Source organism: Ovis canadensis, chromosome 13 (genome assembly GCF_042477335.2).
Source record: "Ovis canadensis isolate MfBH-ARS-UI-01 breed Bighorn chromosome 13, ARS-UI_OviCan_v2, whole genome shotgun sequence".
NCBI classification, from domain to species: domain Eukaryota; kingdom Metazoa; phylum Chordata; class Mammalia; order Artiodactyla; family Bovidae; genus Ovis; species Ovis canadensis.
The window spans coordinates 89,214,215-89,240,054 of NC_091257.1; the positions used below are offsets into that span (position 1 = coordinate 89,214,215).

General features: G+C 43.0%; 1 protein-coding gene across 1 annotated transcript; it reads left to right on the top strand.

Moving 5' to 3' along the window:
• Window positions 1-3,895: 3,895 nt before the first annotated feature.
• On the top strand, window positions 3,896-25,397 carry LOC138416884 (uncharacterized). The gene is given in 22 exon segments (XM_069546369.1): window positions 3,896-3,989; window positions 6,214-6,297; window positions 7,525-7,596; window positions 8,810-8,908; window positions 9,575-9,658; window positions 10,848-10,919; window positions 12,109-12,207; window positions 12,714-12,797; window positions 14,014-14,085; window positions 15,269-15,367; window positions 15,869-15,921; window positions 15,923-15,952; window positions 17,160-17,187; window positions 17,190-17,231; window positions 18,421-18,519; window positions 19,030-19,113; window positions 20,199-20,270; window positions 21,472-21,570; window positions 22,071-22,154; window positions 23,364-23,435; window positions 24,618-24,716; window positions 25,222-25,397. Coding segments are annotated over 22 exon segments (1,797 nt in total).
• The last annotated feature ends 443 nt before the right edge of the window (window positions 25,398-25,840 follow it).

The following is a 25,840-nucleotide window of genomic DNA, read 5'->3' on the forward strand; positions in this document are numbered from 1 at the left end:
TGAGAAGAGAGTCACTCTTGTTAGCTTAGTTCAGGGTTTTGAAAGTGTGGTCCCTTGAGCAGCACCCTCAGTGCCTTGGAAACCTTGTTGATGCAGCTACTCAGGTCCCACCATGTGCTACTGAATCCAAAGTCTGGGGGTGAAGATCTCAAATCTGTGTTTGGCCAGATGGTTAAGGGATTCTGATGCTCATTCACATTGAGACTCACGGTCCTTATTAAATACCAGGACTGTGATGCCAGTTTGGTTACTTGTCCTACACTAATAGAAATTTTTAAAATTAAATCTCCCACTGTGAAGTCTTATAAATGCCTAAAATTGTAAAATCACCTCTGTGAGCTTATATTACATATAGTCTAGCCAGACGTGCAACTTCTAGTTTACACTCCTTTTTAATCTTGGACATAATTAAAAAATATATATACCATGGGGCTCGAAAAGTCAGGTGCTCTGTATCATGTAGCAAGAAAACAATCACCCATTACTCAGATGTGAAAGCACCTCTCCCATGGCACAGCATCTGAAATATCTAAAATCTTATCTCTGCCCGGGGGGAATTCCATCCATTTGGCCTTAGCATGGAATTGAAGATTCCCATTATTCAGATGGAGATACTGAGGAACAGAAGTACAGATATGACCTGGGATCCCAGAGGGTTGGCATCACTTGTCTTCATCCAGTATACATCCACTGTTTGTTCCTGTCCTGCAATTTCTCTAAAGAGGCCTGCCTGCAGGGGTCAACGAGGTTTCTAATTAGAAACCACACTTACATGAGCAGGGAGCATGGAGGTGGAGTCAGAACTGGCCCATCAGGGGGCTTGCAGAACTGGGGGCCTCTAATTTTGACCAGAGTAAGGAGGACCGGGAGAGGAGAACAACGGGAGGGAAAGACATACCAGTGAGAGAGGAGAGGGGAGAAAAGAGGAGTTTCTTTTGGGGACAGTTTCACATACTCTGTGGTCTTAGATGCAGACATTGAGGCAGGAAGAGGGGCAGGGCCAGAGCGCCTCCTGAATGTGAATCCTTGTACCATCTGCAGGTTGCGTGTCCTGAGCAAGCGGCATTACCTATCTGAGCCTCTCCTTTCTGCTTGACACTGTGGTATGAGAATCCCAGATATTGTAGGATTTTATTGCAGGATTTTTTTTTATGTCAATGAGGCTAAATGAAATCATGCACGTGGAATGTCTCAGGAGAGAGGGACCCTCCACGCACAGTGGCTTCTTTTGTGAGTTGCCCACTCCTGATGCACATATGTACTAAGCCAGCTTGGTATTGACAGCTCCTGCCATTCTCAATGGTGCTCTATGTTTGTAACAAGTAATAAACAAGAGTGAGAGAAGGGCTGGTGGGTGTGGCGTGTGTGCACTCTGATTTCCAGCTTGCAGTGCAGCAGAGTGCATGTGCACAGATTCTAAGTCAGATCGCTGGGCACAAATCCTCTCTACAAGCTATGATCTAAGCTAATTGCTTTATTTCTTGTTATCTCAGGTACCACGCAGATATGTCAACATTTTCTCCCCCTTTCTTTAAAGATTTCTTAGGATTAGATGAATTTTATGTTTCATGTGTCTTGGGTAATGCCTGCTACAATGAAGAATTTAACTTTTAATTAGAGTAATTACTCATTACTGTTATTGTTACTACTACAAAGACTGACTTTTAGGGAGGAGTGTATGCCTGTTGCATCCATTGTTTCCATGGCAACCACATGAGTGTGCCACATGGATCTCAGGTAACACCTGAAGACACGGGGTTCTGAGAGGCTTAAACCCTCAGGCACAAAGTTAGGAAAATGCAGAGCTGGTACCCAAACCGAGGTCCTATGTCCCTGTTGCCATTAAGGGAGAGAGCAGGAGGAAGGGGGTGGCTATCGGTGATCTTCCAAGTTCCCATGATGTCCAGTCAGGCAGACAGCTCTTTCCTGTTTGTGAAACCAGATGAGGGGTGACTGTTGGTACAGGTTCAGCTCCCTGCTCCCCCTTGTCCACAGAAATTAAAAGACATGGGCTTCTGTGAGTTGAATTTGGGGAGGGTTTCAGAAAGCTGGCTTTGTCTGGATGGATGATGTTTAGGAAGTGGGGTAGTTCTCTGAGTATCTTAATCTTAACTTTAAGAAGGAAAGACTAGATAGAGGTTTGAGCTGTATCTGGCCAGGAAATAACACTCACACAAGATAAGATGTTTGATCATATCAATGATTTATGTAATGTAGCTCCTTTGCTCAGAGCTCAAGCATGGTTATCCAATATCCTATTTTTGTCTAGAACTTTCACCAACCCAGTATGGTCTCATCTGATGTTGAAGCTTTGTAAAATGTTTATGTTGAGCAGGAGAACAGAAGAGCTGTTGGTGGTACCAGCTCAGGTCTTGGAACTCAGAGGTTGCTCTTTTCTTTCTCTATCAATCTCAAAGGATCGTGATGAGAGTGAAAGAGATGTATTTGTTAAATGCTTTGTTCAAATGTTAGCAGAGTAACCATTTAATGGATGTCAGATATGATAATAGTGATAGTAATACCATATTGTTGCTGTTGTTCAGTCACCCAGGTGTGTCCCACTCTTTGTGACCCCATGGAGAGCAGCACGCCAGGCCTCCCTGTCTCTCACCATCACCCAAGTTTGCCCAAGTTCACGTCCATTGCATCAGTGATGCCATCCAGTCATCTCTTCCCCTAACACCCTCTTCTCCTTCTGCCCTCAATCTTTTCCAACATCAAGGACTTTTCCAATGAGTTGGCTGTTCATATCAGATGATCAAAATACTGGAGCTTCAGTTTCAGCATCAGACCTTCCAATGAGTATTCAGGGTTCATTTCCCTTAAGATTGACTAGTTTGATCTTTTTGCTGTCCAAGGGACCTCAGGAGTGTTCTCCAGCACCACAGTTCCAAAGCATCAATTCTTTGGCAGTTTGCCTTCTTTCTGGTCCAGATCTCACAAGCATACGTGACCAATGAGAAGACCATAGACTTGACTATATGGAACTTTTTTGGAAGAGTGATGTCTCTACTTTTCAACACACTGTCTAGGTTTGTCATAGCTTTGCTAAAAAGAAGCAATTTTCTGATTTCACACCTGCAGTCACCAGCCACAGTGATTTTAGAGCTTAATTAGGGTATATCAGTCACTACTTACACCTCTTACCCTTCTATTTGCCATGAAATAGTGGCAGATTCCATGATCTTAGCTTTTTAACGATTTAGTTGATGAAACCAGATGAGGGACAACTGTGGGTCATGCTGTGGATACATGATCAGCTCCCTGCTTCTCCTCAGCCTCTCCCCTTATTTGTTTTTTTGATGCATAAACAGGGTTAGAGCCCAGCACGACTTCACCTTCACCAGCTAAGTTCCTGCCTGGACAAATGCCTGGTAAAGCGCATGTGTCCATCCAGGGGAGAAGCTGTGGCAATGGTTGTAGGAAGACCTGTTTCACACCTGTCATCTGAGGTAGGTGAGGGGGGTCAGGGCATTGAGGTCCAGGTGAGATGACTCATGCAGAAGGCTGAAATGGAGAACCTGGGCTAACACATTGCTAGTCACTTATCTGTCTTCTGATCTACTCTCATCCACTTACTTATCATCCATCACATGCCAGGCACTGCTCTAGGGGCTGGGATGCTCCCTCCACCTGTCTGATCACAATCTGTGTTTACACGAGACCCACAGGCATCATCAAGTCTGAGAATTGTTCTTACTGGATATTCGACCCCTGAAGACAGAAGCAGGAGGCATGGTTAGGTAGGGAGATTACGCAATAAACAGGACGGACCCAGCTCCTCCCCTTGCCCACCCCCCTCCTCATCACCTGATCCCACCCCTCAGCTAGCATATTAAAAGCTCAGTCTGTCTGTCCTCAGCATCCTCAGGAGCCCTCCTGCGAGGCCACCAAGATGAGACGGCTCTGCCTCTCTGTAGCCCTTCTCGTCCTCCTGGTTATCCTGGTGGACACCACTCCGCTGAATATACACCATATCCAGGATGAAGGTAGGTCCAGCCTCACCTCTCCTCTACAGCTTCTGGGAAACGATGGAAGTCCATGAAAGTGGGTGGGGCAGGTGTGGATTGGGTGTTGCCAACCCTCTCTGAATTTCTCCTGTCATGCTGGCCAGGATTTTTGTTTGTTTCTTTGGTTTTGGTAGCACTGGTCTTCCTCCCTATTCAAGGGTATTCTCTAGTTCCGGAGTCTTCTCTCTGTTTGCAGAGTGTGGAATCTTGTTGGGATGGCTTCTCTTGTTGCAGATCAGGGGCTCTAGGCATCTGGGCTCAGTAGTTGCAGTTCACCTTCTTAGTTGCTGCAAGGCAAATGGAATCTTCACAACAAGGGATAGAATTCAAGTCCTGTTCATTACCATGTGGATTCTTTTCTATTGGACTACCAGGGAAGTCTTTAGTTGCAGACTTTTAACTCCACTGACATCATAACTCTCATGAGGATATTTATTAAAATTTTATATTTATTAGAATTTTATATTATATGTATATATGTCTCAAAATCCATTTCTGAGAATCTCTATTCTTGTTCCCTGCCATGTCTGTGAATCTCACTGTAGTGCAGTATTAAAAGTAAGTAAAGTGAAAGTCATTCAGCTGTGTCCAACTCTTTGCGACCCCATGAACTCTGTCATCCATGGAATTCTCCAGGCCAGAATACTGGAATGGGATCCCTTTGCCTTCTACAGGGGATCTTTCAAACACAGGTTTGAACCCAGGTCTCCTGCATTGCTGGTGGATTCTTTACCAGCTGAGCCACCAGCGAAGCCCTGTATAGTAATAAAAAGCTTAAAATTTGATCCATCTCTTAGTTAATGGCCCAGGTCTCCTAAAACTCTTGCAGTTTCCTTACTTTAGATGTTATGAGATGAGTAACAAAAGGCCACTCAAGGTACCCTTGAGGTGTGGTTTGTGTCCAAGAAATCACAAGCACCCATTTAACGTTTACAGTTTTCAACAACTGTCATTCCAGCACCTCTGAGGAGAAGGGAGGAAGCTGAGAGTGAGATCAATCACAGTGGCTGATAATCCAACCAATATGCTTGCTTAGTGAACCCTAGGAAGAAAGACATAAGAACTGGGCTCAGAGAGCTTGTGCGTTGGTGAATACAGGAAGTTGAGATGAGGGTGCTGTGCTCACTAGGACGCAGAGGCTGGGCGCACCTCGCTGTCCGTTTGCCCTGCACATCTCTTCCATTTTGCTGCCTCGAGTTATATTTTGTACATTAATCTGGGAATAGTAAGCAATGGTTTCCTGAAGTTCAGCCACCAGTTCTATTGAGTTGTTGAATTTGAAGTTGAGTCATAGACCTGCCTGCCCCCAATTCTAGTTATTTGGTCACAAGCATGATTGACTCAGGACCTCCTGGCTGGCATCTGAACTGAGGACAGTCTTGAGCCCACAACCTTCAGAATCTCCAGAAACTCCATCGATTCCCATCAAAAGTAAATGGATTTGTTGAACACCCAGTGGGTGTTTGGGGAATTGGTTACTGTTGGTAGAGACACCGCATATTTGGTGTGAGGGAAAAACTCAGAATCACTCTCCCCAGTGACTGGCAGTTCATGTGATGTTTCAAAGAAGGGGAGCAATGGAAGTACATATTACACCCATAAATTATTTCCAGTTATCTGTATTTTCAGAGTTCCTGGGATAATCAAGGACTGTATCAAATAGGTTGTAACATGCCAGAATCTTGTCCTGGCCCTAAAACACACGTGCCATGTCCTGGGGCAAGTCAACTGCAATTTTCTCATCAGAACAGGGGATACATGTTACATGGCTTTTTGAAAAGATCATCAGTGATTAAAATAAAAATTGAATTACACTTCATGGTGAATTTTGTGCATGCTCCAACAAGATGTGTTACTCTAAAAAAATTTCTTTAACTCCTTAGTTTGGGAAACAAAGAGTATTTATGTGTCAAATAAAGAGTATTCCTCTATAAGAAAAATAATCAGAAAGACCTGGGATGAATTGTCTGCAGGAAATGTAAGAAACAACCAGTTGAAGATTGACTCCTGATACCAAAGCTGAGACATTATTAGGAAAGTCTCCAAGCCCTTTCCCATGTTCCCTTTTGACTACTGTGTATTATCCATATGTTTTCCCTCCTTTTGCACATTGTTGACTACTATTTTATTATCCATATTTGATCCTTGTTTTAGTTCATAAACCAGGCATCCTAAAACTCTTGGAATTTACTGTCTTTCATAGGTCTGGAGACAAACCACACACGGGAACTTGAGAAGCGTTCAGTAGCAAATGTGATTAAAAGTGTCCTCGGCGGTGTGATTACAGGTTTGAGCTTTCTGCACATCTGGGGAAAGGACAGGGCACTGAGATTGGGAACAGTAACCATTGGCCAATGGTTCAAGAAAAATACCTGTTTGGTGAAACCTCAAGAAGAGGTTTCAAAACCTCAATCCATAAATGTGGGCATTCAGAGAGCTTCTGGGCTGTTAAAACAGGGAGGGTGGTGATGTGAGGGTCCTGTGTTCTCTAGGACATGGAGGCTCCCCACAACTCTACTTCCACTTTGCCTTGCACATCTACTCATTTTGGTGTGCCTAGAATTATCCTTAATAACAAGGTGTAATCCCTATGTGAATGGTCTTCCTGGGTTTGGTCATCAGATTAACTGAGCAATTGAACATGGAGTGGGGTAACGGAACTTCCCAGTTTTAGGCACTTTGTCAAATCATGAGGGATGGGCCCACATGGCTGGCATCTGAAGTGAGGATAGTTCTGAGACCTCAACATGCAGAATGTATGTTAACTTGCCCGATTTCCTATCTGAATTAAATTGCGTTGTTGCACACCCTGTGGGTGTTTGTGGAATTGGATGTTGTTTCTAGAGACACCACATATTTAGTGTCAAGGAAACCCAACTCACCCTCCCTTGTGCTTTGGGAGCTCAGGTGAGTGCTGGGCCAGGGGAGTAATGAAAGTGGGGCACTACACCCAGAAGCTGTTACCAGCTTCTGGTAGGTATTTTCAGAGTTCCTGGCAGAATAGGAGAGTGTATCAGTTGGGTTGTGACAGGGTGTATCTTGTTTGGACCCTGTCACCCTCATGCCATGAGTCCTCCAGCAGGTCACCCACAGTCCTCATCTGAACAGCAGATAAGTGCTGCATGAGTTCTTGGAACATATTATGAGTCATAAATATAAACAGCTTATTCACATTTCATGGCCATATTTGGTCATTTTACACTAGGATATATTCATGAATGATTTCTCTACCTGCTTACTAGGGACTGAAAGAAAGAATATTTATGGGTCAAGTAACAATTATCCCTCTATTTAAAATTTAATCACACAGACCTGAGAAGAGGAAATGCTGGGAAAGCATGAAACCCACCCTTTGTGTGGTTGGCTCATGGGACCAAGGCTTGTACAATATTAGATAATTCTCCAGGCCTTTTTCTTTGTCCCATTTGAATATTGTTTTATTGTTCATATTTGAATGTTATCCTGGTTCATAGTCCAATATTCCTGAAAATTTTGAAATCTCTGTCTTTCATAGGTACTAAGATTATCGGAGATGGAGCCAGTATACTAACAGGATTGGCTGAAATAATCAACAAAGCACTTAAAGGTTAGGACTTTCTGCTCCTCTGGGGAGAGAGGAGGGCACTGAGACTGAGATCAGTCACCACTGGCTGACAATTCAATACATATGACTATTGACTGAAACTTCATATAAAGCCATAAATATTGGCTCAGTGAGCTTATGAGGTGGGAGGAAATGGTTGTGAGGTGACGGTGCTCTGCTCAGGAGGGCATGGACACTCTGTCCAATCCCATTCCTCCTGTGCCATAAAGATCTCCTCCATTTCACTGTTTCTGAGATTTTTCCTGGACATTAATTTGAGAAAGGTGATTAAGAGTTTTCCTGAGTATGGGGACTGGTTCAATTGAGTTTTTAAGCATAGAGGTGGAGTCATGGAAATTTCAGGTTTAAGTCACTTGGTCAGGAAGATGATAATTTGAGAAGACATGGTGGGCATCTAAAGTCAAGGCAATCTTGCTATCCCAAACTGTGTCAATGGCACTAATTCTACAGATGTGGTATCAGAAATCAATTGAGAGTGGGTGGCCAACTGGGTGTTGGGAATTACGTGGTTGGTGGAAAAACCATGTCTTTGGTGTCAGGAAAAAACCCAGACTCCCCCTCTCCTATGATGTGAGGGCTCAGGTGAGGCTTGGGGAGAGGTGAGTAGTGAAAATAAGACCCAGGACCTGGAAACTCTCCCGAGTTCTCTGTATTGTCAAGTTCCTAGCCAATCAATAGTGTATCATATGGGTTGTGACATCATCGTATATTGTCTTGACCAGGCAACCCACATGCTTATTCCTGGGCAAGTTATCAGCAGTTTCCTCATCTGAACAGGGGAAACATGTTACATGAGTTCTTAGAACAGGTGACGAGTTATGAATAGAAAGACTTTATTCACGTGTCTTGAACAGATTTGTCCTTTTCCCACCACAATGTGTTAATCTGGAAAAAAGTTCTCCACTTACTTGCTGTGGCCAAATAATAATATTCCTTCATCAAATAATGTTTATTCCAGTATTATTAAGAGTAATCAAAAGATGTCGAGTCACGGAGGAGGGCAACTGAAGGGAAAGGAAGAAACACAGCCCTTGTAGGGTAGCCTGTGGGAGTAAGGTTGATAAAATATACTGAAAGTTTCCAGGCGCTTTCTCTTGTTATCTTTTGACGAGTATTATGTTATCCATGTTGGATCCTTTTGCTGTTTCATGGACCAGGCTGAAAATTCACTCCTGAAACTTACTCGGTTTCATAGGTCAGGTGATGATTTCGGGAATACAATTTGATAACCATGCACAAGAGGAACTGCCAACACTCGAGATTGAATACTCAACACTCAGTGAGGAGATCAAAGGTTTGTAGTGTCTGCACCTTGGGGAAGAGGGAAGGGCACAGAGATTCAGATCAAAGATCAAAGACTAAATATTCAATCAATAAGTATCTTTCTTAAAACCTCAACAGTGCATAAATATTTCATGGTGAATTTTGTGCATGTTCCACCAAGACATATTAATCTTAAAAATTTCTTTACCTACTTATTTGGGCCACAAAAAATATGTGGTTTCCTTGGTGTGTATGCCCAGCAGTGGGAACATGTGTACACCCATGGTGGATTCATGTTGATGTATGGCAAAACCAATACAATATTGTAAAGTAAAAAAATAAATAAAACAAATTATTAAAAAAATAAAAATAAAATTCTAGAGTGACAAAAAAAAGAATATTTGGGTGTCAAATAATGAGCATAAGTCTATCATGAAATATAAATAGAGTAAGCTGGGATGAATGTTCTGCAGGGAATATAAGAAACAGCCCTGAGTAGGTTGACACCTGATACCAAAGCTGAGACATTAGGAAAGTCTCCAGGCCCATTCCCACATTCTGTTTTGACTATTGCATATTATCCATATTTTTTCCCTCATTTGTCCACTGTTGATGACTATTTTATCATCCATATTTGATCGTTGTTTTATTCCATGGACCAGCCTCATGCAACTCTTGGATTTACTGTCTTTCCTAGGTGTGGAGACAATCCATAAACAGGGCATTGAGAAGCGTTCAGTACTACCCGTGGTTAAAGGTATCCTCGGCGGTGTGCTTAAAGGTTTGTTCTTTTTGTAGCTCTGGGGAGAGGAGAGGACACTGAGACTGGGAATAGTCCTCACTGGCCCATGGTTCAATCAAAATTCCTGTTTAGTGAAACCGAAGAAGAATCCACAAATGTGGGCATTCCTCTGAATTCTGGGCTGTTAAAATGACGAGGGTGGTGATGTGAGGGTCCTGTGTTCTTTAGGACATGGAGGCTCCCCACAGCTCCACTTCCACTTTGCCTTGCACATCTACTCATTTTGGTGTGCCTAGAATCATCCTTAATAACAAGGTGTGATCTCTCTGTGAGCAGTCATCCTGAGTCTGGTCACCAGATTAACTGAGTTATTGAACAAGGAGGTGGGGTACGGAACACCCCAGTTTTAGACACTTTGCCAAATCATGAGAAATGTGTGCACATGGCTGGCTCCTGAACGTGGGACAATTCTGAGACTCAACATGCAGAATGTATGTTAACTCCTTCAATTTCCTCTCCGAATTAAATTGCGTTGTTCACACCCCGTGGGTGTTTGGATAACTGGATATTGTTTCTAGAGACACCACATATTTGGTGTCAAGGAAACCCAACTCACTCTCTCTTGAGCTTCGGGAGCTCAGGCAAGTACTAGGCCAGGTGAGTAATGAAAGTGGGACACTGGACCCAGAAGCTGTTACCAATATCAGTTTTTTCAGAGTTCAGGGCAGAATAGGAGAGTAGATCAAGTGGGTTGTGACAGGGTGTATCTTGTTTAGACCCTGTCACCCTCAAACCATGTGTCCTCCCGCAAGTCATGTATAGTCCTCATCTGAACAGCAGATAAGTGCTGCCTGAGTTCTGGGAACATATTATGGGTCATCAATATAAACAGCTTATTCACATTTCATGGCCATGTTTGGTCATTTTACACCAGGAAATCTTCATGAAACCGTTCTGTACCTACTTAATTGGGGCCAGAAAGAACGAATATTTATGGGACAAGTAATGATTATCCCTCTATATAAAAATTAATCACACAGACCTGGACCACTGAGAACAGCATGAAACCCAGACCTTGTGTGGTTGGTTCATGGACCAAGGCTTGTAGAATATTAGAAAAATTTCCCTGCCTTTCCTCTGTCTTACATTTTCCTATCGTTTTATTTTTCATATGTGAACATTGTCCGGGATCATGGTACAATATTCCTGAAATGTTTGTCTTTCCTAGGTGTCACGGTTGTCGGAAAGGGAGCCAGTATACTAACAGGATTGGCTGAAATAGTCAAGAAAGCCCTTAAAGGTTAGGACTTTCTGGTCTTCTGGGGAAGTGGAGGGCACTGAGCCTGAGGTCAGTCACCACTGGCTGACGATTCAATCCATACGACTCTTGAGGGAAACCTCAATACAAACCCATAAATATTGGTTCAGAGAGCTTATCAGGTGAGGCTAAATGGTCATGCGTTGAAGGTGCTCTGCTCAGAAGGGCATGGAGGCTCCATCCAACTCCACTACACCCGTGCCCTAAAGATCTCCTCCATTTCACTGTTTCTGAGTTTCTCTGAGAACAGTGAATAAGAGTTTTCCTGAGTTTGTTCGCTGGTTTGACTGAGTTTTTGAGCATGGAGGTATAGTGGAAATTTCGAGTTTCAGTCACTTGTTCAGAAACATGATAACTCGAGAACACATGGCTGGGATCTGAAGTCTGGGTAGTCTCAATACCTCAATCTGTGGCATCAGCACTAACTCCACAGATATGGTATCCAAGCTCAATGGATACTGGGCGGCCTGTTGGGTGTTGGGAATGGATGGTTGTAGAAAAACCACATATTTGGTGTCAGGAAAAACCCCAGACTCACCCTCCTCTGTGATTTGATGGCTCAGGTGAGGCTTGGGGAGAGCTGAGTAGTGAAAGTAAATCCCTGGACCTGGAAACTCTGACCCGTTCTCTGTATTGTTGAGTTCGTAGCCAATGAATAGTGTATCAAATGGGTTATGACATCATCCTATATTCTCTTGGCCAGACAACCTACATGCTTATTCCTGGTCTAGTAATCAACAGTTTCCTCATCTGAACAGGGGAAACATGTTACATTAGTTCTCAGAACAGATGCAGAGTTATGAAAGGAAAGACTTTATTCATGTGTCATGACCTGATTTGTCCATTTGCCAACACAATGTGTTGAGCTGAAAAAGAAATTTTCTACCTGCTTGCTGTGGCCAAGTAAAAATATTTCTTTATCAAATGATGTTATTCCTGTAGTATTAAGAGTAATCAAAGATCCCAGCCATGAGGAGAGCAGCTGCAGGGAAAGCAAGAAACATAGCCCTTGTGGGGTGACCTGTGGGAGCAAGGCTGATACAATATAAGGAAAGTCTCCAGGCCCTTTCCTTGTTGTCTTTTGACTGGTATTATCTTATCCATGTTTGTTCCTTTTCTTATTTCATGGACCAGGCCTCCTGAAACTCTTGAAATTTACTCTCTTTCATAGGTCAGGTGATGATTTCCGGGATACAGTTCGATAACCATACGCCAGAGGAACTGCCAACACTCGAGATTGAATACTCAACACTCAGTGAGGAGAATGAAGGTTTGTAGTTTCTGGACCTCACGAAAGAGGGAAGGGCACTGAGATTCAGATCAATGATCAATGATGAGTGATTCAATCAATAAGCCTGTTTGTTGAAACCTCAACAGTGCATGAATATTTCACGGTGAATTTAGTGTATGTTCTGCCAATATGCATTCATCTCAAAAGATTTCTTTACCTACTTACTTTGGGCCAGCAAGAATATTTGGGTGTCAAATAATGAGTATTCCTCTTATCATGAAAAATAATTACCACAAGCTGGGATGAATATTCTGCAGGGAATGTAAGAAAGAGCCCTGTGTAGGTTGACTCCTGAGACCAAAGCTGAGCCATTATTAGGAAAGTCTCCAGGCCCTTTCCCATGTTCCCTTTTGACTATTTTGTATTATCCCTAGTTATTCTCTCATTTGTCCACTGTTGACAACTATTTTATTATCCATATTTGATCATTGTTTTAGTTCATGGCTAGGCCTCCTGAAACTCTTGGAATTTCCTGTCTCTCATAGGTGTGGAGACAAGCCATAAACACGGCCTTGAGAAGCGTTCAGTGAAAAAAGTGTTTAAAAAGATCCTCGGTGGTGTGATTAAAGGTTTGTTCTTCCGGTTCCTCTGGGGAGAAGAGAGGGCACTGAGACTGGGAACAGTCCCCACTGGCCAATGATTCAATCAAAACACCCGTTTAGTGAAACTTCAAGAAGAATTCAGGCATTCAGAGAGCATTCAGAGAGCTTCTCAGCTGTTAAAACAGGGAGGGTGGTGATGTGAGGGTCCTGTGTTCTCTAGGACATGGTGGCTCCCCACAACTCCACTTCCACTTCGCCTTGCACGTCTACTCATTTTGGTGTGCCTAGAATTATCCTTAATAACAAGGTGTGATCCCTGTGTGAGTGGTCATCCTGAGTTGGTTATCAAATTAACTGAGTTATTGAACACGGAGGTGGGGTAATGGAACTTCCCAGTTTTAGACACTTTGTCAGATCATGAGGGATGGGCCCACATGGCCAGGATCTGAACTGAGGACAGTTCTGAGACCTCAACATGCAGAATGTATATTAACTCCCTCGAGTTTCTATCTGAATTAAATTGTGTTGTTGCACACCCAGTGGGTGTTTGTGAAATTGGATGTTGTTTCTAGAGACACCACATATTTGGTGTCAAGGAACCCCAACTCACTCTCCCTTGTGCTTTGGGAGCTCATGAGTCCTGGACCAGGGGAGTAATGAAAGTGGGACACTGTACCCAGAAGCCGTTACCAATTATTGGTATTTTCAGAGTTCCCTTCAGAATAGGAGAGTGTATCAAGTGGGCTATGACATGGTGTATCTTGTTCGAACTCTGTCACCCTCATGCCATGCGTCCTCTGGCAAGTCATCCATAGTCCTCATCTGAACAGCAGATAAGTGCTGCATGAGTTCTGGGAACATAATGCCAGTCATAAATATAAACAGCTTATCCGCATTTCATGGCCATTTTTGGTCATTTTACACCAGGAAATGTTCATGAGAGATTTCTGTGCCTACTCACTTGGGGCCAGAAGGAAAGACTATTTATGGCTCAAGTGATGAGTATCCCTCCATTTGAAAATTAATCGCAGAGACCTAGAACATCGAGACGAGCAGCTGCCAAGAAAGCGGGAAACCCAGGCCTCGTGCAGCTGGTTCACGGACCAAGGACTTTACAATATTAGACAGTTCCGCTGGCCTTCTCTTTTCTCACTTTTCGCTATCATTTTAATTTTCATATGTGAATGTTGTCCTGGTTCATGTTCCAATATTCTGAAATGTTTGAAATTTTTGTCTTTCATAGGTTCCAAGATTGTCGGAAATGGAGCCAGTATACTAGGAGGATTGGCTAAAATGCTGAACAAAACAATCAGAGGTTAGGACTTCCTGCTCCCCTGGGGAGAGGGGAGGGCACTGAGACTGAGATCAGTCACCACTGGCTGACGACTGAGTACATATTGACCCCCTAGTGAAACCTCAATAAAACTCAATATATACTGGCTCAGAGAACTTCTGAGGGGGGAAGAAGCGGTCGTGAGTTGAAGGTGCTCTGCTCAGGAAGGCATGGAGGCTCCGTCAATCTCTACTCCTCCCGTGCACTAAAGATCTCCTCGTATTCACTGTTTCTGAGATTTTTCCTGTAATGTACACTGAGAGCAGTGATTAAGAGTTTTCCTGAGTTTGGTTGCTGGTTCGATTGAGTTTTTGAGGATGAAGGTGGAGTTGTGGAAATTTGAAGATTCAGTGACTTGGTCAGAATCACAATAACTCAAGAGGACATGGCTAGCATCTGAAGTCAGGGCCGTCTCCCTACATCAACCTGTGGAATCAGCCTGAACTCCACAGATGGTATCAGAAGTCAGTGGACTTAGGGTGGCATGTTGGGTGTTGGGAATTGGATGGTTATTGGAAAAACCATGTATTTGGTGTTAGGAAAAATCCCACAGTCACCCACCACTGTGATGTGATGGCCCAGGTGAGGCTTGAGGATAGGCAAGTTAGGAAAGTAAGACCCTGGACCTGGAAACTCTCACAGTTCTGAGTATTGTCGAGTTCCGAGCCAAGCAATAGTGTATCAAATGGGTAGCAATGTGACAGTATCATGTCCTGACCAAGCCTCCTGAATGTGTGTCCTGGTGCAAGTAATCTGCAGTTTTCTCATCTGAACAGGGAATCGTGTCACATGAGTTCTTAGAACAGATGATGAGTTATGAGTAGAAACAGTTTATCCACGTGTCATGACCATATTTGTCCACGTTCCACCACAATGTGCTAATCTGAAAAAATATTCTCTAGCTACTTGCTGTGGCCAAGTAAAAATATTTCTTGTTGGAAAAGGTTTATTCCTGTATCATTAAGAGTAATGAAAAGCTATAGAGCCACGGAGGAGGGCAGCTGCAGGGAAAGCAAGATGTGAGAACAAGGTTTTACAATATAACGAAAGTCTCCAGGTCCTTTCCCTTGTTGTCTTTTGATTGGTATTATCTTATCCATGTATGATCCTTTTCCTGTTTCATATACCACATTTCCTGAAACTCTTGAGATTTACTCTTTCATAGACGAGGTGATGATTTCGAGAATACAATTTGATAACCATACACAAGAGGAATTGCCAACACTCGAGATTGAATATGCAGTACTCAGTGAGGAGAATAAAGGTTTGTAGTTTCTGCACCTTGGGGAAGAGGGACAGGCGCTGAGATTCAGATCAATGACCAACGACCAATGATTCAGTATGCCTGTCTCTTAAAACCTCAACAGTGGATAAATATTTCATGGTGAATTTTGTGCATGTTCCACCAAGATGTATTCATCTCGAAAGATTTCTTTACCTACTTACTTTGGGCCACGAAGAATATTTGGGTGTCAAATAATGAGTATTCCGCTATCATGCAAAATAATAAGAGCAAGCTGGGATGAATGTTCTGCAGGGAATGTAAGAAACAGCCCTGTGTAGGTTGACTCCTGATACTAATGCTGAGACACTATTAAGAAAGTCTCCAGGCCCATTCCCACATTCTGTTTTGACTATTGCATATTATCCATAATTTTTCCCTCATTTGTCCACTGTTGACGACTATTTTATCATCCATATTTGATCATTGTTTTAATCCATGGACCAGGCCTCCTGCAACTCTTGGATTTACTGTCTTTCCTAGGTGTGGAGACAAGCCATAAGCAGAGACTTGAGAAGCGTGCGGTACTACCTGTGCTTACAGGTATCCTCGGCGGTGTGCTTAAAGGTTTGTTCTTCCTGTACTTCTGGGGAGAGGAGAGGACACTGAGAGTGGGAACAGTCTTCACTGGCCCATGATTCAATCAAAATTCCTGTTTAGTGAAACCGTAAGAAGAATCCACAAATGTGGACATTCAGAGAGCTTCTGGGCTGTTACAACAGGGAGGGTAGTGATGGGAGGGCCCTGTGTTCTCTAGGACATGGTGGCTCCCCACAGCTCCACTTCCACTTTGCCTTGCACATCTACTCATTTTGGTGTGCCTAGAATTATCTTAAATAACAAGGTGCGATCCCTATGTGAGTTGTCTTCCTGACTGGTCATCAGATTAACTGAGTTATTGAACAAGGAGGTGGGGTAATGGAACTTCCCAGTTTTAGACACTCTGCCAAATCATGAGGGATGGTCCCACATGGATCGCATTTGAACTGAGGACAGTTCTGAGACCTCAACATGCAGAATGTATATTAACTCCTCTGATTTCCTATGTGCATTAAATTGCGTTGTTGCACATCCAGTGGGTGTTTGGAGAATTGGATGTTGTTTCGAAGGACACCACATATTTGGTGTCAAGGAAACCCAACTCGCTCTCCCTGGTGCTTTGGGAGTTCAGGAGATTGCTGGTCCAGGGGAGTAATGAAAGTGGGACACTGTACCCAGAAGCTGTGACAGTTATTGGTATTTTCAGCATTCCAGGCAGAATAGGATAGTGTATCAAGTGGGTTGTGACATGGTATATCTTGTTTGGATCATGTCACCTTCATGCCATGTGTCCTCTGGCAAGTCATCCATAGTCCTCATCTGAACAGCAGATAAGTGCTGCATGAATTCTGGGAACTGATTATAAGTCATAAATATAAACAGCTTATTCACATTTCATGGCCATGTTTGGTCATTTTATACCAGGAAATGTTCATGAACAATTTCTATACCTGTTTATTTGGTGCCAGAAAGAAAGAATATTTATGGGTCAAATGAGGATTATCCCTCTGTTTAAAAATTAATCACACAGAACTAGACCACGGAGAAAAGCAAATGCTGGGAAGGCATGAAACCCAGCTGTTGGGTGGTTGGTTCATGGGACCAAGACTTGTACAATATTAGAGAATTCTCCAGGCCTTTACTTTGCCTTACTTTTTCCTACTGTTTTATTTTTCATATGTGAATATTATCTTGGTTCATGGTACAATATTCCTGAAATGTTTGTCTTTCACAGGTGCCAAGGTTTTCAGAAAGGGAGCCAGTATAATAACAGGATTGGCTGAAATAGTCAAGAAAGCCCTTAAAGGTTAGGACTTTCTGCTCTTCTGGGGAGAGAGGAGGGCACTGAGCCTGAGGTCAGTCACCACTGGCTGACAATTCAATTTATACAACTCTTGAGTGAAACCTCAATACAAATCCATAAATATTGGCTCAGAGAGCTTACCACGTGGGGCTAAAGGGTCATGAGTTGAGGGTGCTTTGCTCAGAAGGGCCTGGAGGCTCCATCCAACTCCACTACACCCATACCCTAAAGATCTCTTCCATTTCACTGTTTCTGAGTTTCTCTGAGAACAGTGAATAAGAGTTTTCCTGAGTTTGTTCACTGGTTTGATTGAGTTTCTGAGCATGGAGGTAGAGTGGAAATTTTGAGTTTCACTCACTAGTTCAGAAACATGATAACTCGACAACACAGCGCTGGCATTGAAATCTGGGCAGTCTCGATACCTTAACTTGTGGCATGGGCACTAACTCCGCAGTATGGTATCCAAGGTCAATGGACACTGGCTGGCCTGTTGGGTGTTGGGAATTGGATGGTAGTTGGAAAAACCACATATTTGGTGTCAGGAAAAAACCGACTCACCCTTCTCATTGATTTGAAGCTCAGGTGAAGCTTGGGGAGAGGTGAGTAGTGAAAGTAATCCCCTGGACCTCAAAACTCTGACTCGTTCTCTGTATTTTGAGTTCCTAGCCCATCAATATTGTATCATATGGGTTGTGACATCATCGTATATTGTCTTGACCAGGCAACCCAGATGCTTATTCCTGGGCAAGTCATCTGGAGTTTCCTCATCTGAACAGGGGAAACATGTTACATTAGTGCTTAGAACAGATGCAGAGTTATGAAAAGAAAGACTTTATTCATGTGTCATGACCTGATTTGTCCATTTTCCAACACAATGTGTTAACCTGAAAAAAACATTCTCTACCTACTTGCTGTGGCCAAGTAAAAATATTTCTTTATCAAACAATGTTTATTCCCATATTATGAAGAGTAATGGAAAGATCTGAGCCACGAGGGGAGCAGCTGCAGGGAAAGCAAGAAACACAGCCCTTGTGGGGTATCCTGTGGGAGCAAGGCTGATACAATATTAGGAAAGTCTCCAGGCCCTTTCCCCTGTTGTCTTTTGACTGGTATTTTATTATGTACCTGTGTTCCTTTTCTTGTGTCACAGACCATGTCTTCTGAAACTCTTGAATTTTACTCTCTTTCATAGGTCAGGTGATGATTTCTGGGATACAGTTTGATAACAGTACGCAAGAGGAATTACCAACGCTCCGGATTGAATATTCAACACTCATTGAAGAGAATGAAGGTTTGTATTTTCTGGACCACAGGGAAGAGGGAAGGGGACTGAGATTCAGATCCATAACCAGTGATCAATGATTCCATCCAAAGGCCTGTTTCTTGAAACCTCAATGGCGCATAAATATTTCATGATGATTTAGTGCATGTTCTGCCAATATGTATTATTGTAAAAAATAAATTTAAAATAAAAAATTTCTTTACCTACTTACTTTGGGCCACAGAGAATACTTAGGTGTCAATAATGAGTATTCTGTTATCATGAAAAATAATTACAGCAGTGAATGTTGCAGGGAATGTAAGAAACAACCCTGTGTAAGTTGACACCTGATACCAAAGCTGAGACATTATTAGGAAAGTCTTAGGCCCATTCCCACGTTCTGTTTTGACTATTGTGTATTATCCATATTTTTGCCCTCATTTGTCCACTGTTGATGACTATTTTATCATCCATATTAGATCGTTGTTTTAGTCCATGGACCAGGCCTCCTGCAACTCTTGGATTTACTGTCTTTCCTAGGTGTGGAGACAATGCATAAACAGGGCATTGAGAAGCGTTCAGTACTACCTGTGGTTAAAGGTATCCTCGGCGGTGTGCTTAAAGGTTTGTGTTCTTCCTGTAGCTCTGGGGAGAGGAGAGGGCACTGAGACTGGGAACAGTCCTCACTGGCCCATGATTCAGTCAAAATTCCTATTTAGTGAAAGCACAAGAAGAATCCACAAATGTGGGGATTCAGAGAGCTTCTGGGCTGTTACAATAGGGAGGGTGGTGATGTGAGGGTCTTCCTGAGTTTGTTCATGAGATTAACTCAGTTATTGAACATGGAGGTGGGTCAATGGAACTTCCCAGTTTTAGACACTTTGCCAAATAATGGCATATTGGCATGCCTGGTGGTTCCTGTTTTGGGACAATTCTGAGATTCAACATGCAGAGTGCATTTTACCTCCCCCAATTTCCTCTTTGAATAAAGTTGCGTTCTTGCACACCCCATGGGTGTTTGTGGAATTGGATGTTGTTTTGAGAGACACCACATATTTGGTGTCAAACAAACCCAACTCACTCTCCCTTGTGATTTGGAAGCTCAGGGGAGTGCTGGGCCAGGCGAGTAATGAAAGTGGGACACTGCACCCAGAAGCTCTCACCAATATCAGTGTTTTCAGAGTTCCAGGCAGAGTAGGATAGTATATCAAGTGGGTTGTGACAGGGTGTATCTTGTTAGGACCCTGTCAGCCTCAAACCATGTGTCCTCCCGCAAGTCATGTAGAGTCCTCATCTGAACAACAAATAAGTGCTGCATGAGTTCTGGGAACATATTACGGGTCATCAATATAAACATCTTATTCACATTTCATGGCCATGTTATGTCATTTTACACCAGGAAATGGTCATGAAAGATTTCTTGTACCTACTTACTTGGGGCAGGAAAGAACAAATATTTATGGGACAAATAATGATTATCCCTCTATATAAAAATTAATCACACAGACCTGGGCCACTGAGAACAGCAACTGACTGGAAAGCATGAAACCCAGACCTTGTGTGGTTGGTTCATGGACCAAGGCTTGTAGAATATTAGAAAAATTTCCCTGCCTTTCCTCTGTCTTACATTTTCCTATTGTTTTATTTTTCATATGTGAACATTGTCCGGGATCATGGTACAATATTCCTGAAATGTTTGTCTTTCCTAGGTGTCAAGATTGTCGGAAAGGGAGCCAGTATACTAACAGGATTGGCTGAAATAGTCAAGAAAGCCCTAAAAGGTTAGGACTTTCTGCTCTTCTGGGGAGAGAGGAGGGCACTGAGCCTGAGGTCAGTCACCACTGGCTGATGATTCAATCCATACGACTCTTGAGGGAAACCTCAATACAAACCTATAAATACTGGCTCAGAGAGCTTATCAGTTGAGGCTAAACGGTCATGAGATGAGGGTGCTCTGTTCAGGAAAACATGGAGGCTCCATCCAACTCCACCACAGCCATGGAAAAGATCTCTTCCATTTCACTGTTTCTGAGTTTTTTTTCTGTACGTTACTCTGAGAACAGTGATTAAGAGTTTTCCTGAGTTCGTTCACAGGTTTGACTGAGTTTTCGAGCATAGAGGTAGAGTGGAAATTTCAAGCTTCAGTCACTTGTTCAGAAACATGATGACTCAAGAACACATGGCTGGGATCTGAAGTCTGGGTAGTCTCTATACCTCAATCTGTGGCATCAGCACTAACTCCACAGATATGGTATCCAAGCTCAGTGGATACTGGGCAGCCTGTTGGGTGTTGGGAATTGGATGGTTGTTGGAAAAACCACATATTTGGTGTCAGGAAAAAACCCAGACTCACCCTCCCCTGTGTTTTGATGGCTGAGGTGAGCCTCGGGGAGCGGTGAGTAGTGAAAGTAAGCCCCTGGACCTGAAAACTGACCTGTTCTCTGTATTGTCGAGTTCCTAGCAAAACATTAGTGTATCATATGGGTTGTGACTTCATTGTATATTGTATTGAGCAGGCAACCCACATGCTTATTCCTGGGCAAGTCATCTGGAGTTTCCTCATCTGAGCAGGGGAACATGTTACATTAGTGCTTAGAACAAATGCAGAGTTATGAAAGGAAAGACATTATTCATATGTCATGACCTGATTTGTCCATTTTCCAACACAATGTGTTAAGGGGAGAAAATGATTCTCTACCAGCTTTCTGTGGCCAAGTAAAAATATTTCTTTATCAAACAATGTTAATTCCCATATTATAAAGAGTAATCAAAAGATCTGAGCCACGAGGGGAGCATCTGCAGGGAAAGCAAGAAACACAGCCCTTGTAGGGTAGCGTGTGGGAGCAAGGCTGATACAATATTAGGAAAGTCTCCAGGCCCTTTCTCCCGTTGTCTTTTGACTGGTATCATATTATGCATCTGTGTTCCTTTTCTTGTTTCACAGACTATGTCTTCTGAACTCTTGAAATTTCTCTTTCATAGGTCAGGTGATGATTTCCGGGATACAGTTTGATAACAGTACTCAAGAGGAATTGCCAACACTTGAGATCGAATACTCACCACTCAGTGAGGAGATCAAAGGTTTGCATGTTCTAGACCCTGGGGACGAGGGAAGGGCACTGAGATTCAGACATGACCAGTGACGAATGATTCAGTCAAGACGTGTATTTTATGAAACCTCAACGGTGCATAAATATTTCATGGTGAATTTAGTGCATGTTCCGCCAAGTTGTATCATCTAAAAAATTTCTTTACCTACTTACTTTGGGCCACAAAGAATATTTTGGTATCAAATAATGAGTATTCCTCTATCATGAAAAACAATTAGAGCAAGATGGATGAATGTTCTGCAGGGAATGTAAGAAAGAGCCCTGTGTAGGTTGACGCATGATACCAAAGCTGAGACACTATTAGGAAAGTCTCCAGGCCCATTCCCATGTTCTGTTTTGACTACTGTCTATTATCCATAGTTGCTTCCTCATTTGTCCAGTGTTGATGACTATTTTATTATTCATATTTGATTGTTGTTTTATTCTATGGATGAGGTCTCCTGCAACTCTTGGATTTACTGTCTTTCCTAGGTGTGGAGACAATGCATAAACAGGGCATTGAGAAGCGTTCAGTACTTCCTGTGGTTAAAGGTATCCTCGGCGGTGTGCTTAAAGGTTCGTGTTCTTCCTGTAGCTCTGGGGAGAGGAGACGTCACTGAGACTGGGAACAGTCCTCACTGGCCCATGATTCAATCAAAATTCCTGTTTAGTGAAACTGTAAGAAGAATCCACAACTGTGGGGATTCAGAGAGCTTCAGTGCTGTTAAAACGGCGAGGGTGGTGATGTGAGGGTCCTGTGTTCTCTAGGACATGGTGGCTCCCCACAGCTCCACTTCCACTTTGCCTTGCACATCTACTCATTTTGGTGTGCCTAGAAATATCCTTAATAACCAGGTGCGATCCCTATTTGAGAGATCGTTCTGACTCTGGTCACCAGATTAACTGAGTTATTGAATACGGAGGTGAGATAATGGAACTTCCCAGTTTTAGACACCTTGCCAAATCGTGAGAAATGGGTGCATATGGCTAGCTCCTGAACTTGGGACAATTCTGAGACTCAACATGCAGAGTGCATTTTACCTCCCCCTATTTCCTCTCCGAATTAAATTGTGTTCTTGCACACCCCGTGGGTGTTTGGGTAACTGGATGTTGTTTCGAGAGACACCACATATTTGGTGTCAAACAAACCCAACTCACTCTCACTTGTGCTTTGGGAGCTCAGGCGAGTGCTAGGCCAGGCGAGTAATGAAAGTGGGACACTGGACCCAGAAGCTGTTACCAATATCAGTTTTTTCAGAGTTCAGGGCAGAATAGGAGAGTAGATCAAGTGGGTTGTGACAGGGTGTATCTTGTTTAGACCCTGTCACCCTCAAACCATGTGTCCTCCCGCAAGTCATGTATAGTCCTCATCTGAACAGCAGATAAGTGCTGCCTGAGTTCTGGGAACATATTATGGGTCATCAATATAAACAGCTTATTCACATTTCATGGCCATGTTTGGTCATTTTACACCAGGAAATCTTCATGAAACCGTTCTGTACCTACTTAATTGGGGCCAGAAAGAACGAATATTTATGGGACAAGTAATGATTATCCCTCTATATAAAAATTAATCACACAGACCTGGACCACTGAGAACAGCAACTGACTGGAAAGCATGAAACCCAGACCTTGTGTGGTTGGTTCATGGACCAAGGCTTGTAGAATATTAGAAAAATTTCCCTGCCTTTCCTCTGTCTTACATTTTCCTATCGTTTTATTTTTCATATGTGAACATTGTCCGGGATCATGGTACAATATTCCTGAAATGTTTGTCTTTCCTAGGTGTCAAGGTTGTCGGAAAGGGAGCCAGTATACTAACAGGATTGGCTGAAATAGTCAAGAAAGCCCTTAAAGGTTAGGACTTTCTGCTCTTCTGGGGAAGTGGAGGGCACTGAGCCTGAGGTCAGTCACCACTGGCTGACGATTCAATCCATACGACTCTTGAGGGAAACCTCAATACAAACCCATAAATATTGGTTCAGAGAGCTTATCAGGTGGGGCTAAATGGTCATGCATTGAAGGTGCTCTGCTCAGAAGGGCATGGAGGCTCCATCCAACTCCACTACACCCGTGCCCTAAAGATCTCCTCCATTTCACTGTTTCTGAGTTTCTCTGAGAACAGTGATTACGAGTTTTCTTGAGTTTGTTCACTGGTTTGATTGAGTTTCTGAGCATGGAGGTAGAGTGGAAATTTCAAGTTTCAGCCAGTTGTTCAGAAACATGATAACTCGAGAACACATGGCTGGCACTGAAGTCAAGGCAGTCTCGATACCTCAACCTATGGCATCAGCACTAACTCCACAGCATGGCATCCAAGGTCAATGGACACTGGGTGGCCCGCTGGGTGTTGGCAATGGGTGGTTGTGGAAAAACCACATATTTGGTGTCAGGAAAAAACCCAGACTCACCCTCCTCTGTGATTTGATGGCTCAGGTGAGGCTTGGGGAGAGGTGAGTAGTGAAGCTAAACCCCTGGACCTGGAAACTCTGACCCAACTCTGTATTGTTGAGTTGTTAGCCAATTATTGTATCAAATGGGTTGTGACATCATCCTATATTCTCTTGACCAGGCAACCCATATGCTTATTCCTGGGCTAGCCATCAGCAGTATCCTCATCTGAACAGGGGAAACATGTTACATTAGTTCTCAGAACAGATGCAGAGTTATGAAAGGAAAGACTTTATTCATGTGTCATGACCTGATTTGTCCATTTGCCAACACAATGTGTTGAGCTGAAAAAGAAATTCTCTACCTGCTTGCTGTGGCCAAGAAAAATATTTCTTTATCAGATGATGTTATTCCTGTAGTATTAAGAGTAATCAAAGATCCCAGCCATGAGGAGAGCAGCTGCAGGGAAAGCAAGAAACACAGTCCTTGTGGGGTAGCGTGTTGGAGCAAGGCTGATACAATATAAGGAAAGTCTCCAGGCCCTTTCCTTGTTGTCTTTTGACTGGTATTATCTTATCCATGTTTGTTCCTTTTCTTGTTTCACGGACCAGGCCTCCTGAAACTCTTGAAATTTACTCTCTTTCATAGGTCAGGTGATGATTTCTGGGATACAATTCGATAACCATACGCCAGAGGAACTGCCAACACTTGAGATTGAATACTCAACACTCAGTGAGGAGAATGAAGGTTTGTAGTTTCTGGACCTCACGAAAGAGGGAAGGGCACTGAGATTCAGATCAATGATCAATGATGAATGATTCAATCAATAAGCCTGTTTGTTGAAACCTCAACAGTGCATGAATATTTCACGGTGAATTTAGTGTATGTTCTGCCAATATGCATTCATCTCAAAAGATTTCTTTACCTACTTACTTTGGGCCAGCAAGAATATTTGGGTGTCAAATAATGAGTATTCCTCTTATCATGAAAAATAATTACCACAAGCTGGGATGAATATTCTGCAGGGAATGTAGAAAGAGCCCTGTGTAGGCTGACTCCTGAGACCAAAGCTGAGCCATTATTAGGAAAGTCTCCAGGCCCTTTCCCATGTTCCCTTTTGACTATTTTGTATTATCCCTAGTTATCCTCTCATTTGTCCACTGTTGACGACTATTTTATTATCCATATTTGATCATTGTTTTAGTTCATGGCTAGGCCTCCTGAAACTCTTGGAATTTCCTGTCTCTCATAGGTGTGGAGACAAGCCATAAACACGGCCTTGAGAAGCGTTCAGTGAAAAAAGTGTTTAAAAAGATCCTCGGTGGTGTGATTAAAGGTTTGTTCTTCCGGTTCCTCTGGGGAGAGGAGAGGGCACTAGACTGGGAACAGTCCCCACTGGCCAATGATTCAATCAAAACACCCGTTTAGTGAAACTTCAAGAAGAATTCAGGCATTCAGAGAGCATTCAGAGAGCTTCTCAGCTGTTAAAACAGGGAGGGTGGTGATGTGAGGGTCCTGTGTTCTCTAGGACATGGTGGCTCCCCACAACTCCACTTCCACTTCGCCTTGCACGTCTACTCATTTTGGTGTGCCTAGAATTATCCTTAATAACAAGGTGTGATCCCTGTGTGAGTGGTCATCCTGAGTTGGTTATCAAATTAACTGAGTTATTGAACACGGAGGTGGGGTAATGGAACTTCCCAGTTTTAGACACTTTGTCAGATCATGAGGGATGGGCCCACATGGCCAGGATCTGAACTGAGGACAGTTCTGAGACCTCAACATGCAGAATGTATATTAACTCCCTCGAGTTTCTATCTGAATTAAATTGCGTTGTTGCAAACACCCTGTGGGTGTTTGTGGAATTGGAT